Consider the following 17,812-nt stretch of genomic DNA (forward strand, 5'->3'; position numbering starts at 1 on the left):
GAGGGAAGAGGAGGGCCTGAGGGAGGAAGAGGGCCTGGGGGAGGAGGAGGGCCTGGGGAGGAGGAGGGTCTGAGGGAGGAGGAGGGCCTGAGGGAGAAAGAGGACCTGAGGCAGGAGGAGGGCCTGAGGGAGGAGGAGGGCCTGAGGGGGGAGGAAGACTTGAGGGGGGAGGAGGGCCTGACGGGGGAGGAGGGCCTGAGGGAGGAGGAGGGCCTGAGGGAGGAGGAAGGCCTGAGGGAGGAGGAGGGCCTGACGGAGGAGGAAGGCTTGAGGGAGGTGGAGGGCCTGAGGGAAGAGGAGGGCCTGAGGGGGGAGGAGGGCCTGAGGGAGGAGGAGGGCCTGATGGAGGAGGAAGGCCTGAGGGAGGAGGGCCTGAGGGAAAAGGACGGCCTGAGGAGGGAAGACCTGAGGGAAGAATAGGATCTGAGGAAGGACGAGGGTCTGAGGGAGGAAGAGGATCTGAGGGAGGAGGAGGGCCTGAGGGAGAACCTGAGGGGGGAGGAGGGCCTGAGGGAGGAAGACCTGAGGGAGGAGGAGGGTCTGAGGGAGAAGGAAGGCTTGATGGAGGAAGACTTGAGGAAGGAGTAGGGTCTCAGGGAGGAGGAGGACCTGAGGGGGGAGGAGGGTCTGAGGGAGAAGGAGGGCCTGAGGGAGGAAGACCTGAGGGGGGAGGAGGGCCTGAGGGAGGAGGAAGACTTGAGGGAGAAGGAGGGTCTGAGGGAGAGGAGGGCTTGAGGGAGGAAGACCTGAGGGGGAGGAGGGCCTGAGGGAGGAGGGTCAGGGGAGGAAGGCTTGGGGGAGGAGGGTTTGGGAGAGGATGGGGGCCTGGGGGTGAGCCTGAGGGGGAGGAGGGCCTGGGGGAGGTTGAGGGCCTGGAGGAGGAGGAAAACTTGAGGGAGGAGGGCCTGGGGGAACAGGGGGGCCTGGGGGAGGAGGGCCTGGAGGAGGAAGGCCTGGGCGTCGGCCCCAGGGGGAGGAGGGCCTGTGGCGTGGAGGGGGGCCTTGAGGAGGAGGGCCCGAGGCGGGCCCAAGGAGGTACAGGCTTTAGGGAGCAGGAAGGCCTGGAAGGCTCAGCACGGCCCAGCTGGCTCCAGAGGGGAGGGGCGCTGTCTCCCTGTTCATGGTGGTGAGGCTCCATCCACACTGTGCAGGGGCTCCATCTGAGGTCCCAGGGATCTGCTGATGGGCTTGTGTCCTGCTCCTTCCAGCTCAGCCCCCATCCCAGCATGCCCTCTAGCCTGGCTCTCAGTGGTGGTGGGGGGCCGTGTGAGCCTGGAGACCCTAGTCTGCAGCAGTGGGCTGGTCAAGGTCCCATCCCACTTCCCACTGGAGCAAACGGCCACATGGGGGTCTCCCAGATCTAGAAGCCAGAAGATCAAGCTGTGGGCCTCAGAGACTCTGGGGAGGGTCCTTCTTGCCTCTCCCAGGTGCTGGTGCCCCAGGCAGTTTTGGGCTTCTGGGCACTGCACCCCAATCTCCACTTCTGTCTCTTTCTCTTCTTTCCCTTTCGGACACCTGTCATGGGACGTGGGACGTGGGACCCACCAGACTACGCAGGATGCTCTCGTCTTGGGATTGATAATCAAGGCTGCAAAGACCCCACCTCCAAATAAGTTCATAGCCTGAGGTTAAGGTGGGTGTGAACTGGGTTGGATGGGTGGGGGACACCTGAGAAACTGGGGACCCTGATGGGGGAAGGAGTGAGCTGTCCGTCATGTGGGGCTGGGCTGGGCTGGGCAGGGCAGAGCACACCCCTTCTTCTGGGGTGACTCTTCCCTCCTCACCCAAGACCCACGACCTTTGGGGGGCAGTGAGGAGAGCCCTTGAGCTGCTGGGGGACAGGCCCACCCCTCCATGCCCCTGACCCTGCCATCCTTTCCCTGCTCTGTGAGGTAGTGACCCAGTGTGTCTGAGAGCCCCAGCTGCTGGGTTTCTCACATGGGCCCCTCTATCTGCATGTCCACCTGCTGGGTCTGGGGACTTCCAGGCATAGCACATCCTCCCTCAAAGTGGTCCCCAGGCCCCTGCCCCTCTGCTGGCCTGTCTTCCCTTGAGCCTACCTGTGTGACTCCGTAGCTGTGACATGCCTTGCAGGACCCCTGGGGCCCACCTGTGTGACCCCGTAGCTGTGACATGCCTTGTAGGACCCTGTGGCCCCTTTCCTGGAAGATTGCCTCCCTGCAGCCTCAGTTTTTATCTGTGGCCCCAGACCCCCCAGGAGAGGGGTTGCCACAGAGGAATGTGGGATTATCTGCCTAAGCCTGGTGCTGGAGCAGAGGGTTGTGGCACCTCCTCTCTGTCCCATGGACACTGCCACTAAGAAGGTAAGGGGCAGCTCCTGGTGCCAGACCTTCCTCCAGGCTGAAGATGGGGCCCCTCAGCTGGCCACTGGGTTCTGTGGTGAGGGATGGGGAGGGTGCAGGGTGGAGGGAACCTGGGGGGCCCATGGGGGCGGTTCCTCCTCACTGCACAGGGTGGAAACTAGGGCCTCCTGCCAAACACTGATACTGAGGTACGGGCAGGGGCTCAGGCCTGGGTGGGCAGGGGCTGCAAGTGGCCCAGGCCAGGGAGCAAGAGGGAGGACAGGGCTTGTGGGGCAGGATGGGCTGCACAGGCCACTGTGCACTGCCTTGCACCAGGACTTACCCTCCTCTGGCCTGGGGTGCACAGCCACCTGCCAGGAGCCCTCTCTGGACACCTGGGTCTCCCCTCTGTCCTGGGCTCCGTGTACGGTGGATATGCTCTGTGCATCTGGCCTGTGTCTGCATGTGTACGTGTGTGTGTGTGTGTGGGTAGGCTGTGTCCATGCATCTGTCTGTGCATGGGTGTGTATGTGTGCCTGTGTGTCTGTTCACACGTGTGTGTCCACACGTGTGTATGTGTGTATCTGGGTTATGTGTGTGTGGGCGTGTGTGAGCACCATGAAGATGAAGTGCTGGGCTGTCACTCTCCTCCTTTTTAGCCACCCACCTTGCCTGCTGAGCGGCCACTGGGGCCTTTCCCGCCCCATCTCTAGCCTCCTCCAGCTGATGAGCTCCTGCTGGTCCTGCCTAGAGCCTGAGGTAGAGGGCCTGCCCAGTGTGACTGCAGCAGCCAGGTGGGTAGAGACACCGCAGGGGCTGCGAGGTACTTCCTGCCCTCCTGGGGCAGGCAGGAAGCCTGGGAACTTCCAGAATTCAGGGCATCCCTGTGGCTTGCTGGCAGGGCCACCTGGGGTGAGGAGGGCAAAGCAGAGGAGCCCCACAGGACTCAGGGCTCCGGCTGGGAGGCTGCTCAAAGCCACTTCCAGCCCACTGGCCCTGGTGCCATTCACAGGTGGGGAGACAGCTCAGGACACACAGGTGGCCACAGGCAAGTCGGGCGGCAGCCCAGCCTGGCCCTATGGGGCAGGGTAGGCGCGGGAGGCAGGAGATGGCTGGGGGATTAGGTAAGAAGGCACGGTTAGGTAATGTCTCGGATGGGAAAGGTATCCAGCTGGATCCTGCCTGCTTTCCATGCTGACTTCAGAGACAGGATGAGGTGGAAAAGTGGATGGAGGAGAAGGAAGAGTGAGGAAGACAAGAAGCAGGAGGAGGGGAAGGAGGGAGGAGGCAGAGGAGGAGGGAGGAGCAGGAGGGGGAGGAGGAGGAAGAGGAGAGAGGAAGGAAGAGGAGAGGGAGGAGAGAGAGGGGAGGAGAGGGAGGGTGGAAAGGCAAGCTAGTACCTGGACAGGCCACAGCAGGGCCCCAGGTCACCTCACTGTGGGAACTGGGGAGGGGGCCCCGGGACCACTGGGACCATGGGAGGCAATGCTTGCTGCCAGTGGGGCCAGGCCAGGCTGCACAAAGCAGGTGCTCCAGGAGCAGTCCCTGAGGAATGGGAGAAGGAAGGCACCAGGAGGACTGAGAGCCCAGCGCACAGAGGGACTGGAAGCTTGGAGGTGGTGAGCAGGCAGTGGTCACCCTGACCCCATCCCAGGGGGCACACAGCCCCAGCAGGGCCCTGTTCTGGGGGGGGGGGTCCCTGAGTCCATGGCCTGAGCGAACTCCACCCTCCTGAGACGGCCTCCAGCATGATGGGCTGATGTGCTAGTGCCCTGGACGTCCTGCGGCTCGGCCTCCTCCATCTGCTGCCTCCACCCCACCTGGGCTGCCCCTGCCCCTCCCCCTGCCTGGCTGCTGTGCTCCATCTGGAAGCAGCCCTGCCCTCTGAGACCCTCCCCACTCACTGCCCAGGGGTTTCTCTCCTGGGATGGGACCCCATCAGCCCACTGTACAGCACAGAGGTCATGGGGTGACACCCAGGCAGGACAGACACTGGGCAGAGCAGGGATGGGACAGTGTGCCTGGGGACCTCTGCTGCCTGAGCTCCTAGGCAGAAGGAGACATCAGCCTGGGCACAGGTGTTCTGGTTCTGCACGATCTTGGCTCTGCCTGGCACCTGGGCCTTGGTTTCCCTACGCATACCTTGGAGGTGAGGCTGGTGAGGCTGATGGTCATGGCTGCTTCATGACAGCCTGGGATTCTGCATTGGGCCAGGCCCAGAGGCCAAGTGTGAGGTGGAGCTGTGGGCTCAGGGTCACCTTCGTGTCCTGGACCAGCATTGCCCCTTGGACAGAGTGGAGGAGGGGGTCTAGCAAGTTGCCATGGAAACAAGACCAAACAAATAGTTCCCCCCCCACACCCCCCCACAACAGGCCTGCAGGGCCCCCGTGGCAATGACCTCATCTGCCCACCAACTCTGTGCTGTGGGGGGTCCTGGGCTGGCAGGGGAGCTGCAGCATCCCATGTTTGTGTTGGGCCCTTGTCCATGGAAACGGCTGGAATTGGGGGGGGGTGGTGGTGTGCAGAGCCCAGAGGCTCCTGCTGTGGTTATTAGCTGGGCAGAGAGGGGAGGGGGAGGAGGAGGGCAGGAGGGGATAGGAGGAGAGGGAGGGAAAGGAAGGGGGGGAGGGGAAGAGGAAGGAGAGGGGAAGAGAGGGCGAGAGGGAGGGGGGAATGAAAGAGAGGGGTCAGGGAAGGGAAGAGGAGGGAGGAGGGGGAGGGAAAGAGAGGGGCAGGGGAGGGTAGAGGAGGGAGAGGGAGGGGAAGAGGGAAAGGAAGAGTGGGGAGTGAAAGAGGGAGGGAGAGGGAGGGGAAGAGGGGAATGAAAGAGGGGGAGGAGAAGGCAGAGAAGGGAGAAAGAGGAGGAAGGGAAGGAAGAGAGTGGGGAGGGGAAAAGGAGGGGGAGGGAAAGAGAGGGGGAGGGGAAGGCAGAGGAGGGAAAAGGAGGGGGAGGAGAAGGAAGAGTGTGGGGAGGGGAAGGTAGAGGAGGGAGAGGGAGGGGGAACAAAAGAGGGGAGGGGAGGGCAGAGGAGGGAGAAGGAGGGGGAGGGGAAGAGGGGGGAGTGGAAAAGAGGGGGCAGGGGAAAAGGAGGGAGGAGGAAGGGGAGGGGGAGGGCAGAAAATGGAGAGGAGAGGGAGAGGGAGAAGAGAAGGGGAGGAGGAGAAGGGGAATGGGTGGGCAGGGTACAGAGAAGGAGATGGAGGGAAAGGGGGGGAGTGGAAGAGGGGGAGGGGAAGAGGGCAGAGGAGGGAGAAGGAGGGGGAGGGGAGGGGGAGGAGAGGGTAGAGGAGGGGGAAGGAGGGGGAGGGAAAGAGAAGAGGGAGGTTGGGCAGAGGAAGGAGAAGGAGGGGGAGGGGAAGAGGGCAGAGGAGGGAGAAGGAGGGGGAGGGGAGGGGGAGGAGAGGGTAGAGGAGGGGGAAGGAGGGGGAGGGAAAGAGAAGAGGGAGGTTGGGCAGAGGAACGAGAAGGAGGGGGAGGGGAAGAGGGGAGGGGAAGAGGGGGGAGGAGAGGGCAGAGGAGGGAGAAAGAGGGGGAGGGAAAGAAGGGGAGTGGAGGGGAGTGTAAAGAAGGGGGAAGGAAGGGGAGGGAAAGAAGGGGAGGGGAGAGGAGAGGGAAGGAGGAGGAGGGAAAGAGAAGAGGGAGGGTTGGGCAGAGGAAGGAGAAGGAGGGGGCAGGGAAGAGGGGGAGGGAGGGGGAGGAGGAGGAGGAGAAGGGCACCCCACCCCCATGCCCTGCATGGTCAACCAGCTCCGCCAGGTGGGAACTTGGTCATATTTGCTTTATCTTCTCTCTCTGAGAACACAGGCATGTATCTTTGCCCTTGAGCCTATGGTAGGGACATCCCACGAGTCACCTGCACAGGACCTAGCAGGTCTTCCCATAGCACAGGCGCTCACCCACGTGACGATTCAACATTGCCAAGGGGCTGTTTTTGGGTTTCATTTTCTGACCTGGGACAAGGTCAAGGATGTACCTGTTGGCCCCAGGTGCAGGCACTAACTGCCTTTACTCCGTGCTATGTAGGCACGTCATCTCCTGGTGACTGGTGAGCCGCCCCTCAGCCCGTGGTCCCAGCACCCATGGATGCCTGAGGTAGATCTCCTGATTCTGTAACCCGCCGCATTTATTACCTGCCATGTCCTGTGAAGACCATTCCCTCCCCAACTTCTTGTGTCCTTTTCACTACTGGCAAGGCCGTGTGGGTTCTTTGTAAATCTGCAGTAATACAAGGCAGTGCTGCTGCTATTCCTTGAGTGCTTCCACTGGCTTCTCCGAATCTGTCTGGGAGGATCCCTCCAAGCTTGTTCCGCTTGGAGGAACAGGGTTCCCTGAACAGGTTCCCTGCTTTCTGGATCTCAAGGGGTTTAGACGGCAGTGACTGTGCCCTCAGAATCCGTCTCAGAAGGTGTGCTGAAAGGCGACACTGGAAGAAGTAGAAAGAATGCAGTGCTCCAGAGGGAGTTTTAAATGAACTCACTAGTGTCATTAGAAAGGTGTGTAAGGAAATTACACAAAGCAAGCATAGGATCTATGGAGAGGAATTGATTAAAACAACAGTGAGCTATCAGAGATGAAACCATGGCTAGTGAAGTAAGAACTCCTTTTTGACAAAAATTGGAAAGCTGCAGCCCAGAAATGTAGGGTGGGAGGTTTGGGCCAGCTTCAGTGCGGCCACCTCCCTGCTCTGGTGGTCACCTGGCCCCAGGGGTATGGCGATAAATACCCTTCTCTGATAAAGAGCCAGAGCTTGCCAGGAGGAGGCCATGTGCTCGGCACCTCTGCCCTCCACCTGCTCCTGCCTGGAAGAAGTTTTGATGAACAACTTGCGGCAACAGCCATCAGGGAGCAAGAGGGCAGAAGCCACACGTGAGGGGTGACAGAGCCGAAGTGGAAAAGGCTGGGGTCCCCAGGGACCCTGTAGGGCTCTGGAACTACCCCCACACTGCCTCTTCCGTTCCTGCCATGTGCGTGTGATTTAAAGCAAATGAACATGTGTCTGTTTCAATTCCTGGTGGTTGAGTTCTGTTATCTGTCACCCAGATCATTCCTGACCAGTGGGCGTGTAGAGCCCCAAGGATTGGACAGACATTGCACACTGTCAGCAGCGAGGGGGTCCCAGGCTCCAAGGACAGTCCTATCTGACCCGGGAGTCCACGCTTAGCCAGGCTTACATAACACACCAGAACAGAGGCGTTTGGGGCAGGCAGATTCCCAGTTCACTTCCATTGCATGCCTTTTGGGGTACATTATTTGAAGTGCTGCACAGAGCAATTTGGGGGCAGGGGCAGGGGGCCCCCAGGCATGGGGAGGGGGAAAGTACCAGGACCAAGGCAAAGTGGAGGACCCCAGGACTGATGATATTCAGCATGGGTGGGTCCTCCTGCAAAACCACACATGCCTCCTGGTGAGTAGATCCAGCCCCTGGAAAGGTGAATCCAAATATAAGATTGGAGTGGAGACATACGGGGCAGCCGGCCTGGCCGCCTGGCCTGAGCTTGGAGCCCATTTACATACAGACTGAGGCTGAACCCTGGAGGTGTGGTGTGCAGAGTCAGACCCAGAGCTGGTGAGGCCACGCCTGGAGCCGGGATTCCTCCTGACACCCCTGCTGGCTGATCCACCCCCACCGCCCCACGTCTCAGGCTTGCTTTTACCTAAGTTTGCTTAGAAGCCCCGTTCCAAGTTCAGGAAGTAAATCCTTCCTTGCCTTCCCTGCCAGCCTCCTCCTCCCACTCCCCTCCCTCTTATGCTTCACCCCACCTCCTCCCCTTTCTCCTCGCCCTCCTCCTCCCCCTCTCCCCCTCCCCTTCCCCCCACCCCCCTCCTTCCCTTCTCCTTCCTTTCTTCCCTCCTCACCCTCCCCTCTTCTCCAACCCCCTCCCTTCCCCCTCCCCCTCCTCCCCTCCCTTCTTCCTCCTCCCCTTCTCTCCTCCCCCTCCCCTTTCCTCCCCTCCTCTTCCTCCTCTCCTCCTCCTCCCTTCCCCTCCTCCCCTTCCCCTCCCCCTCCCCTTCCCTCCTCCCCCTCCTCCCCTCTCCCTCCTCCCCCTCCTCTACCTCCTCCCCCTTCTCCCCTCTCCCTCCTCCCCCTCCTCCCCTCTCCCTCCTCCCCCTCCTCCCCTCTCCCTCTCTTCCCTTCTCCTCCTCCCCTTCCCTTCTCCCCCTCCCCTTCCCTTCTCCCCCTCCCCTTTCCTTCTCTCCCTCCCCTTTCCTCCCCTCCTCTCCCTTCCCTCCTCCCCCTCCCCTTCTCTACTCCCCCTCCCTCCTCCCTTCTTTCCCCCTCTCTTTCCTCCTCTCCCTCTCCTTCCCTCTTCCTCCTTCTCCCATCCCCCTCTCTTCCCTTCTCTCCCTTCCCTTTCCTCCTCTCCTCCTCCCTCCCATGTCCCCCTCCTCCTCCCCTCCCCGCTCCCCTCCTCTGTCCCTTTCCCCTTTTTCCCCTTCCTCTTTCCCTTCCTCCCTCCCTGCCATAAATCCCTTCTATTGATTTAAAGCAGCTCTATAATTAGACTATAGATAGTTCTGCCTACATGTTAATCCCTAGATGTGTGATGCCTCGAACATGCCTGAGCTCAACTCCCTTCCCAATCACAGGCTTGCTTCTGAGTGAAGGAATATGGGGTAATGTTTTGCTCTATTGAACATATAGATCCCGACTGATTTTAAATACATTTCATCTGCTTAAAAAGTCTTTCTGAACGTGAAGTTGGTGTGGGTGGCTGAGATCAGGCAAGTCAGCAGCCTGGACATAGCATGTCCCGGAGGGAGAGCAGGAGGGGACAGGGTGTGTAGTCCAGGGCCTTTTCCTCAGGAGTCCTCCATTCACTCACGTAGAATGGAAACTGTCCACATAAGGGAAGAAGATATATTTGTGCACCACCATGACCCCTCCATGAGAGCAGAAGCCATGTGGAGGAAACAGACCGCCAACCCAGTTATATCAGGGAAGGGTTTCTGCTGGCCACCACGGTCACAGTGGGTGGACAGACTGCCTGCAGCATCTGCCCAGAATCAGCCCTGTGGACAGGAACCCGGGCTTGCAGCCTGGGTGCAGAGAGTGGACGGGATGCACACCTGAGTACTGGGCATTCCCAACGGGGGTGCAGACTTGCCTGTGGCCTGCAGCCCCCTCCCTGCTCTGTGCATCCCCCCTGCCCTCCCGCAGAGGTCCTCAGGGGGCCTGTCTTATGCACTCTGATGCCCTGAGAGACCCCGATGAGGGGACGACAGCAACCCAGGCTTGTCCAGGTGCCGAATGATATGTGAATGCAGCACTGCTCAGGTGACTTAAATACACACAAACGGGCAAGGAGAACCGTGCAGTCTGTGATCAGTACAGAAGGGCCCTGGGAGGCAGGAGGAACGTGGGGAGAGAGCGCCCCCACCACCAGCACAGTGCTGGGGACAAGACAGCAGGAGAGAGGCCCTGACAGGGGGGCAGGGCAGCAGGGTGTCCACAGAGAGGTCGTCAGGCAGACATGAAGCCACAAGGGATGGGGCGGGGATGGGGGCTGGTGGGCAAGGAGAAAAGGGCTCCAGGCAGTGGGTGTGGGGTCTGAACAGGGGCAGCTTCAGGGTGTGGCCAAGTGGAGGTGGCTGGCAGGGAGTAGTGTTTGGGGAGGGGATTTTTTCTAGCACTGGAGCCACAGGTGGGCCTTGGGGAGCACTTTCCCACCCACTAGTATGGTGCTTCTCTGAGGCAAGTCTCCCTCGAGGCATCCCTTGCACACCACACCCAGGGGAGAGCCAGGCGAGGCAGTGGGGATAGTCACACTGCTTGCTTCTCCCAGCCCCCCACCCCAGAGCTGGGGCAGGTAGGGGGATGGTCAATGGGGGTGCTGCTGGAGGCCCCCCCTTTGAGAAGACAGCTCACAGTGTCCCTGTCACCCTGCGCTGGATGGCTCGAGGTGACCAGGAAGGTCTCCTCTGAGCCTGGACATGAGGCTAGGGGGACCCACAACCATGCCATGGGGGCCACCCTCTGCCCTCCATGTTAGGAATAAGGGGAATAGGCATTCTCCCAGCCAGCCTGAGACATTGGTGCCTGGCCACGGGATGGGCCTGCCTGGTGACATGGGAGCTGGTCTAGGTGGGTCAAGGGCTGTCTGTAGGGAGGTGGATGGAAGGGGAAACTGGGCATTGGGACATCTGGGGCACACAGGGGGAAGCTGGTGGGGGGGGCATGTGTGTGTAAGTGTGTGCAAGCCTGTGTGATAGTGTGTGCACGTGAGTGTGTTTGAGGGAGCTGAGATCGTGGAGAGGGACACGGGACACAGGACATGGGGACCCAGGACACGGGGACACAGGGACATAGGACACAGGGACACAGGACATGGGACACAAGATGTGGGGCATGGGGACACAGAACATGAACACAGGACATGGGGACACAGGACACAGGGACACAAGACATGAGAAAACTGACACAGGACATGGACACAGGATATGGGGACATAGGGACATGGGGACACAGGACATAGGGATATAGGACATGGGGACACAAGACATGGGACACAGGGCTGGGAATGGGACATGGGGACATGAAACACAAGATACAGGGACACAGGACATGGGGACACAGATCATGGAGGCACAGGACACAGGGACATAGGACATGGGGATATAGGGACATAGAGACACAGGGGCACAGGTTTGGGAATGGAACATGAAGACAGAGGGACATGGGGCTGGGAGGAACCAGGACACAGGACATGGGACACAGGACACAAGACTTGGGTATACAAGTCACAGGGATACAGGGCTGGGAATGGGACATGGGACATAGGGACATGGGGACACAGGGACACTGGACATGGGACATGGGGATACAGGACACAGGGACACAGTACATGGCGGCATACGGACACAGGGCTGGGAAGAACCCAGCATATGGGACAAGGGGACACAAGGACACAGGACACAGGACGGGGCTGGAGGTGCTGTTAGGCCAGTGGATCATTGTGGTTCTGGAAACCTGCATGTTCTGGGCAGCTGGGGCAGGGTTTGGAAGGTGGACTTAGGGCCATACACTTTGGGGTACCCAGGGCTGGATGGTGCAGGCCACCATGGGAGGGGGACAGAGAGACCCAGCCCCATGAACTCAGGGACCCCACACAGGGTCCTGAAGCCTTTTTGCAAGAGAGGGGCAGTCCTGGGGAGCAGGGGTGGGGGCCTCAGTGTCACCAGGACTGTTTTTCTGTGTGGCTGTGATGCTGCATTTGGACCCTTGGGCTCTGAGGCACTCAGCCTACAGCACTGGCTCCGCCAACTCCTCGAGAGCTGGTGGAGCTCATGTCTGGGGGCCACTTGGAGAGGGCTAGAACCCCCCAGAGCTCACACAGCAGGTGGGCAGGAGGGGACAAGATCCTGCCCTGGGTGGCACTGTCACTGTCAGTGGTGACAGCCGGGGATGTTTGCGTTGTCCCGGGTGTGTGTGTTGTGGGGGCGGGGGGGGGGGGCAGGTTCCTCGCTGAATAGCTCAGCAGGGCCACATATGACGAACATATGAACTTGAGGACGGCATGGGGGCTGTAAAGGTTTTATTACGGGGTGTCTGGGCCCGTGCGGTCCTCCCCCCTGCTGCCGCCCACGTCTGATTTCTGCCAAGTATGTGACTCGTCATGCTGGGGAATGTCTCCACGGCTGGGGCTGGGCTGGATTCCCGGGTCCCTGCTCTGCAGGGGTGGAGAGGTGGCTGAGTTGCTGGGGTACAGAGTGGTGCTCAATGCATGTTCCTGTGTGCTGTAGACTTGGACGGGACAGGCAGGCCCCGAGGAAGCCAGCCCTTCTGGAGGTGGGGTCCCTTGGGCCCTCAGGAGGGGTGCCTCGCCACGGGGTCCTGAGGGCCCAGCCTGCTCTGGACATGAGGCATGGTGGGGAGAGCCTACATCTATTGGCAATGATGTTTCCCAGGCTGGCTCTGTGTGTGGGGGGGCACTGGCCAGGACTGTCCCTGCAGCCCCCCATCTCCTGCTGTGGCCTCAGCCTTGCAGCCGCTGTGGTCCACGGCCTCAGTAGGGCCATTCCCAGCCTCGGGCAGAAGGTTCTTGAACAGCTGGGGCTTGGCCTGGATTGGGGACATGCTCTAGTGGGCGCTGGGAATGCAGAGTCTGCCTGTTGGTGTGCTGGCTGAGTCCTGCTTCTCTCCAGGCCCTGAGGGTGGGAGCCGCCCGGCGGCCACACCAAGGTCACAGCCTGGAAAGGGCTTGGTTTCTGGCTCAGAGAAGTATCTCTACCAGCCAGTCCCTCTGATCACAGCCAGAACTCGGGGCCAGATCCCAGAGCAGGGCCATGACCTTCGACCAGAGGCCAGGACAGGGTCATGACCCCCAGACCAGACCCAGGGCAGAGCCATGACCCCCAGACCAGGCCCCAAGGCAGGGCTGTGGTCCCCAGACCAGAAACCCAGGGCGGGGCCATGACCCCCAGATGAGACCCAGAGCAGAGTCATGACCCCAGACCAGAACCCCCAGCCAAGGGTCTGTGACCCTCCGACCAAACCCTGGCAAGGCTGTGATACCCACACCAGACCCTAGGGCAGGGCCATGACCTCAGACCAGAACCCCCAGCCAAGGGTCTGTGACCCTCAGACCAAACCCTGGGCAAGGCCGTGATCCCAAGACTAGACCCCGGGGCAGGGCCATGACCTCAGACCAGAGCGCCCCCCCACCTCCCCCCAGCTAACCTAAGTGCAGGCTGCAGATTTCTCTGAGGGTAGATTTTTGTGAATTTGCACCTCTCTCATGGAGAGCCTGAAGACTGTGAGGCTTTGAGGAGGTGGAAGATGGACAGAGCGGGAGGTGTGCCCTCAGCCTACAATGTGTCTCTGGTCTCCTGGCCCCCAGCCTCGGCCTCCTACAGCTGTGGGGTGTGGTGGGCCCCTCCTGGTTCACCTGGGGCAGCCCTGGGCCGCTCTGTGTGCCCACACCCTGTCTTGGCCCAGGCAGCGGAGAGGTCTGGCTGGGCTCCAGATGGCCCCTTGTGCCCACAGCCTCTCCCCACAGGACCCAGCTTGGCAGCAAGCACCAGCCGGGCCCCCTTGCTCCTCTTCGTGCTCCCTTCCATCTCATCTGCATCCTGTGGCCACAGCTGTCCTGGGTCTTGGGGGCCCCAGGGACTCCTGGACCCTCAGGGTAGGTGTGGTGGGGACTGCGATGTTGGCCACCCTTTGTGTTGGGCCCAGACCCCTGTCTCGGGACTGTCCTGTTGGCTCCAGAGTGGACAGACCCCTCTGTCCATCTACTTGCAGGAGGGTCCCACTCAACCTCCTCAATGCCTGGGTGGGGAGACTGAGGCCCGAGGTCCTAGGGCAGACATGAGACCTGTACCCTTATGCAGGGTTCAGGCTTCAGACAGAGGAGGTCTGAAGATTGGCGCCCGGCCCCCATGGCGTGGGGTGTCAGCTGACCATTCTGCATGCACACCACATGTCGGACAACGAGGGAGCAGAGGAGCCTTAGACAGATGGGGACAGGCCCCAAGACCAAGCTGGAGGTGAGGTGTCCGTGGGAACTTCCTCCCACCTGACTCCTTCCATTCCTTGTGGGTGCTGGAGCTAGGGCTCAGCCAGCTTGGCCCAGGGGCAGCCCCCATTGGGCCTCTCTCCTGAGCACCCCTTCCACACCACCAACCTCACTGGGCTTCACAGTTCCTGCCCACCCAGCCTTCTCCCACGGTCGGCTGAAACTTCATCCCTGCCCTGATGCTCGGGCCCCAGTGGACATGTCCCCTCCGCTCCTGTGGCCCACATCCCCTCCCAGGGCTCTGAATTCTGCCAGGACTGTTCTGAATCTCTCTGCCTGCAAAATGCAGCTGCCTCCTGCAGGCAGCCATCCCAGATTGCCTGCTTCTGATGGAGCAGCACCTCTGAGTGTGACCATCTCTGTTCTGGGTGGGGTGGGTGTGTCTTGCTCTGGGGGTAGCCCAGAGGGAGGGGGAGTCTTGCTGGGGTCAGGGGGTTGGCCATGGAGGGCCGGGGAGCAGGGAATGGGCTTCTGGCACTCTGCCTATTGGGGCGCCTCTGCAGCTGGGCTTGCACACGGCGGGGAGGCCTAATTGGCTGCGTCTGCAGCCTGAAAAGCAGCCCCAGAGACAGACAGCGGTCTGGGCCAGCTGCCTGGAGCCTGGGGGGCTGGGGGGCCCCCCGAGCAGCCCCACAAGACTGCCCGCCCTTCTGCCTTTCCCCGCTCCGCTTCCAGGACCGCGGGAGTATTTGTGTAAATACCGTGTGCTGCTGGATTCTGGATTCTGCCGGGGTGAAGTCATCCCCCTCCAGCTGGAGGCTGTGGAGGCGCATCCGGGTGGTAGGGGTCTCTGCCTGCCCCTCCCCCAAGGCCTGACAGCCAGCAGCCACTTGCGGGGCGCTGGGGCCCTGCCGCTTGCCCAGTCAGGCTCCTGTGTGACCTGGGCTGTTCCCTGAGCTTGGAGGCATGGGCCTGTACACCATCGGCGCTCCATAACTGCACAAGTGGGTGGAGACCCAGGCCTCCCAGAAGGCAGGGGATTGGTGAGGGGCCTCAACACTGAGCAGGAGCCTGGAGTGACCACAGCGGGGAGCCCAGGGCAGGGTGGCATCTGTGTGCTGGAGCAGAGGGGGAGAGTGTCTGCCCATCACACGAGCGCCGCCCAGGGGAGCCTCCCACCTAGGACCAGCCCCGCGCATCCCCACATCAGCGGCTCAGGTGGGCTGGGGGGCTTTGTACCCCCTTCCCGGCTCCCCCATCCACGGGACCCTGGTGTCGCCATGCAGAGCTGCCAGGGGGGTTAGTGTGAGATGGCTCTTGGAGCACCTGTGTGTGTATGAGCTCTGCACCTGACGCATGAGCCCGTGTGCGCATGTGTGTGCACTGTGGGTACGCACCACCCCATTTAGGCCCCGCGGCCACCCAGAGGAGCACAGTTCCTCAGACCCGCTTCACAGGCAGGAAAACTGAGGCACTGGGAGGTCCCAGGGGTGGTCACTTTGGCTCCATTATGTCCTGCCAGCTGATCAGAATTGACAGGTGTGGGAGACTTGTGGGCATTCGGGGGTCAGGATAGGGAGTCCTGAGGGCTGGGTAGCTGGACCTGTTCCAGGGTGCTCCTTGCTGGGCCCTCCTGTTATCCGCCGGAACCCAGGTGCCCCTCACAGCCGCCATGCCAGGTGCTGTCCAGCCTGGAGGGAGATCATGTCCCTGTTCCCACCTGAGACCCACCCTGGTGGTCCCTGTTCTTGGCAGAGCAGATGCGGGGAGGGGGACAGTTCCCTGTCTGCTCTGGGGCAGGGGAGCCTGCAGACATAGAGCCCCAGGCTGAGCTCCACAGCCCAGTCCATCCATGCTACCCCACCTAAGGACCCCTCACATCCCAGCCTGGGCAGTAAGGGATTCCCCACTGCACAGCACACGGTGTGGAGCCTGTCATCAGTGGGCAAGCCCTGGGTGCCAGCACAGGACCATGTCAGGGCAGACCTGCACTGTCTGCAGCCTCTGAGCCTGGCAGGGGGATGCCTGTGGGGTGTCTTCGTGGCCAGGGCTCCCTCCTAGAACCCCAGGACTCTGTGCTCAGAGCGGGGTCCCGGACTGTAGACCAGGGCCCTACTGGCATCATACACACCCACCTGTGGCAGCAACCCAGACCCCGCCTGGCTGGCCGGCTCCCCTTGCTCCTCCCAGATTCCGGCTCCAGCCACTCAGGACCTCATAAGAGTCCCCAGAGCTGGGACAGTGCCCTGCTTCCTGCCGTGTGCCCCTTGGTGTGGGGCCAGGGCCAGCTTCCTCTGTTAGTGGTGTCTACCACTGTGGAGGGTGCCTTCTGGGAGGCTCTGCCAAACTCTGTTCAGGTGCCCGCCCTCCCCCCTGCCCTGCCCTGCCCCCCAGGAGGTGGGTGCTCTGCTGGAAACCCCCCAGCAGCTTGTTCCACATCCACAGGAAGCATCCCCCGTCCCTAGGAGTCAAGCCTTTCTGTTTCCTCCAAGCCCCATGGCATGAAGATTTCCAAATCTTCCATTTGCTAAGCACAAGGCATGAATGCAATCCTGAACGCTTGGGAACAGGCAGTTGTGTTCCAAGAGGGAAACTGAACCCAGAGGAGGTAGGTGGAGAGGAGATGTGAGCTCAGGACTGTTTCCTCTGGCCTGGACCCAGTGAGCTCTGGGGAAAGGGGCAGGCAGTGGGGTGTGTGGACACTGCGAGGACACAGAAGCTCTAGAGGCTGAGGGGGCCCCTGGGGAGCCTGGGCAGGTGAGCTCAGAACTCTGCTCAGCTTCTCTGATAGGTGGTGGGGTCTCTGCGAGCGGCTGGGACCTGGAAGGTCCTCAGAAGACCTGCTCCTGAGGCAGGGGCCCTCTCCTCTTGGGGGGACAGTGGTCTGGGACCCTGGGGCCAAGACACTAGGCCTTGTCTCTCTGTCCCCCAGGGGCTGTAGTAAGACCTGGTATCTGTGGTGGGTGTGGGTGGGCAGGTGGGGCCTGTGGCTTTGGAGGGAGAGGAGGAGGGGACAGGGGGAGGAAGTGGTTTTTCCACGCGAGCCTCCGCGGGCCTGCTCTGCCCTTCTCGCCACCTTCAGGAGTTGCCCGGGCTCCTCTGAGTCTCACTGCCCACTGGTCTATCCTGGGCTCCGTCTTCAGCTGCAGGACCCCAGAATCCCCAGCCCCTTGGCACACCCTCCTTCGTGCCCACCTCTCCCCTCGACCAGAGCATCCTTCCTGCTTCTTGAACTTCCATCTGCACGTCAAAGCCCATCTCAAATACCCCCTTGCCTGGGCCACCTGCTTTGACTACACTCCCCAGAGGGGCAGCTGGACATTGCCCCTGGGTGCTGACACTGCTCTGGCCCAACTTGCTTGTGTGCCTGACTGTGGGCCCTCCAGGGTGGGCTGGGGTCCGAGCCCCTGGGGCCTGGCATGGGGTCAGGTGAATGAGCCATTTAGCAAATGAACCAATGACTCAGCAGATAAATGGCAGAAGGACAGCCAGATGGGGAAACTGAGGCCTGGAGAGGAAGGGAGCTCTCCCAGGCCCTCCCTCTTCTCAGCACGCAGACAGACATCCCTTGTCCCCTCCCTGTGCTAGCCAACAGCCCAGGCCCTGCTTCTGGGGTCAGGGCTGCCGGGGCTACTGGATGCCGGGTGCCTTTGCCTGGTGAGACTCTGAGTGGGGCCTGGTGTGGGTTGCTGGCCCTGCACGCTCAGTGAGAGTCCCACCTATCGGATCTGGCCCTCGCACAGAATGTAAGAAATGAGGCCCTGGGGACACAGCTGGACCATGCCTTCCTGGCTGGCTGTGCTCCAGAGCTGAGACTGCCCGGGCCCCAGAGGCCCTGTGTGGGAGAGTTGTTTGACCGGGGTTGCTGTGCAAATGCCTGAGCACAGGTCAGCACTTGGTCTCTGGGCCTCTGGTCCATGGAACACCCTCCACCTCACCAAGGACACTGCTGTGGGCTCCTGGGTGGGCGTACACATGCACCTGGACCTCTGTGCCCTTGTGTGTCTGTGAGCACAGGAATGTGTCTCCTTCCCAGTTCATGAGCAGAGAGG

The 17,812-nt window shown here is 61.3% G+C and overlaps 1 protein-coding gene across 2 annotated transcripts; it reads left to right on the forward strand.

Annotated features, from left to right (window-relative positions):
- Window positions 1-931: 931 nt before the first annotated feature.
- LOC128314862 (uncharacterized) lies at window positions 932-4,855 on the forward strand. 2 transcript variants are annotated; one of them, XR_008297005.1, is made up of 3 exons: window positions 932-1,633; window positions 2,145-2,324; window positions 2,963-4,855. XR_008297005.1 is itself a non-coding variant. In XM_053218921.1 (2 exons), exon 2 carries the CDS (start codon window positions 2,304-2,306, stop codon window positions 3,393-3,395), a length of 1,092 nt encoding a protein of 363 aa, XP_053074896.1. In that variant the 5' UTR covers window positions 932-1,633; window positions 2,145-2,303; the 3' UTR covers window positions 3,396-4,855. The 2 variants fall into 2 exon arrangements, 1 of the variants encoding a protein (XP_053074896.1); XM_053218921.1 differs by having other exon boundaries at window positions 2,145-4,855.
- Window positions 4,856-17,812: the final 12,957 nt, after the last annotated feature.

Source organism: Acinonyx jubatus, chromosome A1 (assembly GCF_027475565.1).
Source record: "Acinonyx jubatus isolate Ajub_Pintada_27869175 chromosome A1, VMU_Ajub_asm_v1.0, whole genome shotgun sequence".
NCBI lineage: Eukaryota > Metazoa > Chordata > Mammalia > Carnivora > Felidae > Acinonyx > Acinonyx jubatus.

Bases quoted from the DNA above. Each gene is read 5' to 3' on its own strand.
- LOC128314862 (XM_053218921.1), top strand. From the start codon at position 2,304: ATGGACACTGCCACTAAGAAGGTAAGGGGCAGCTCCTGGTGCCAGACC.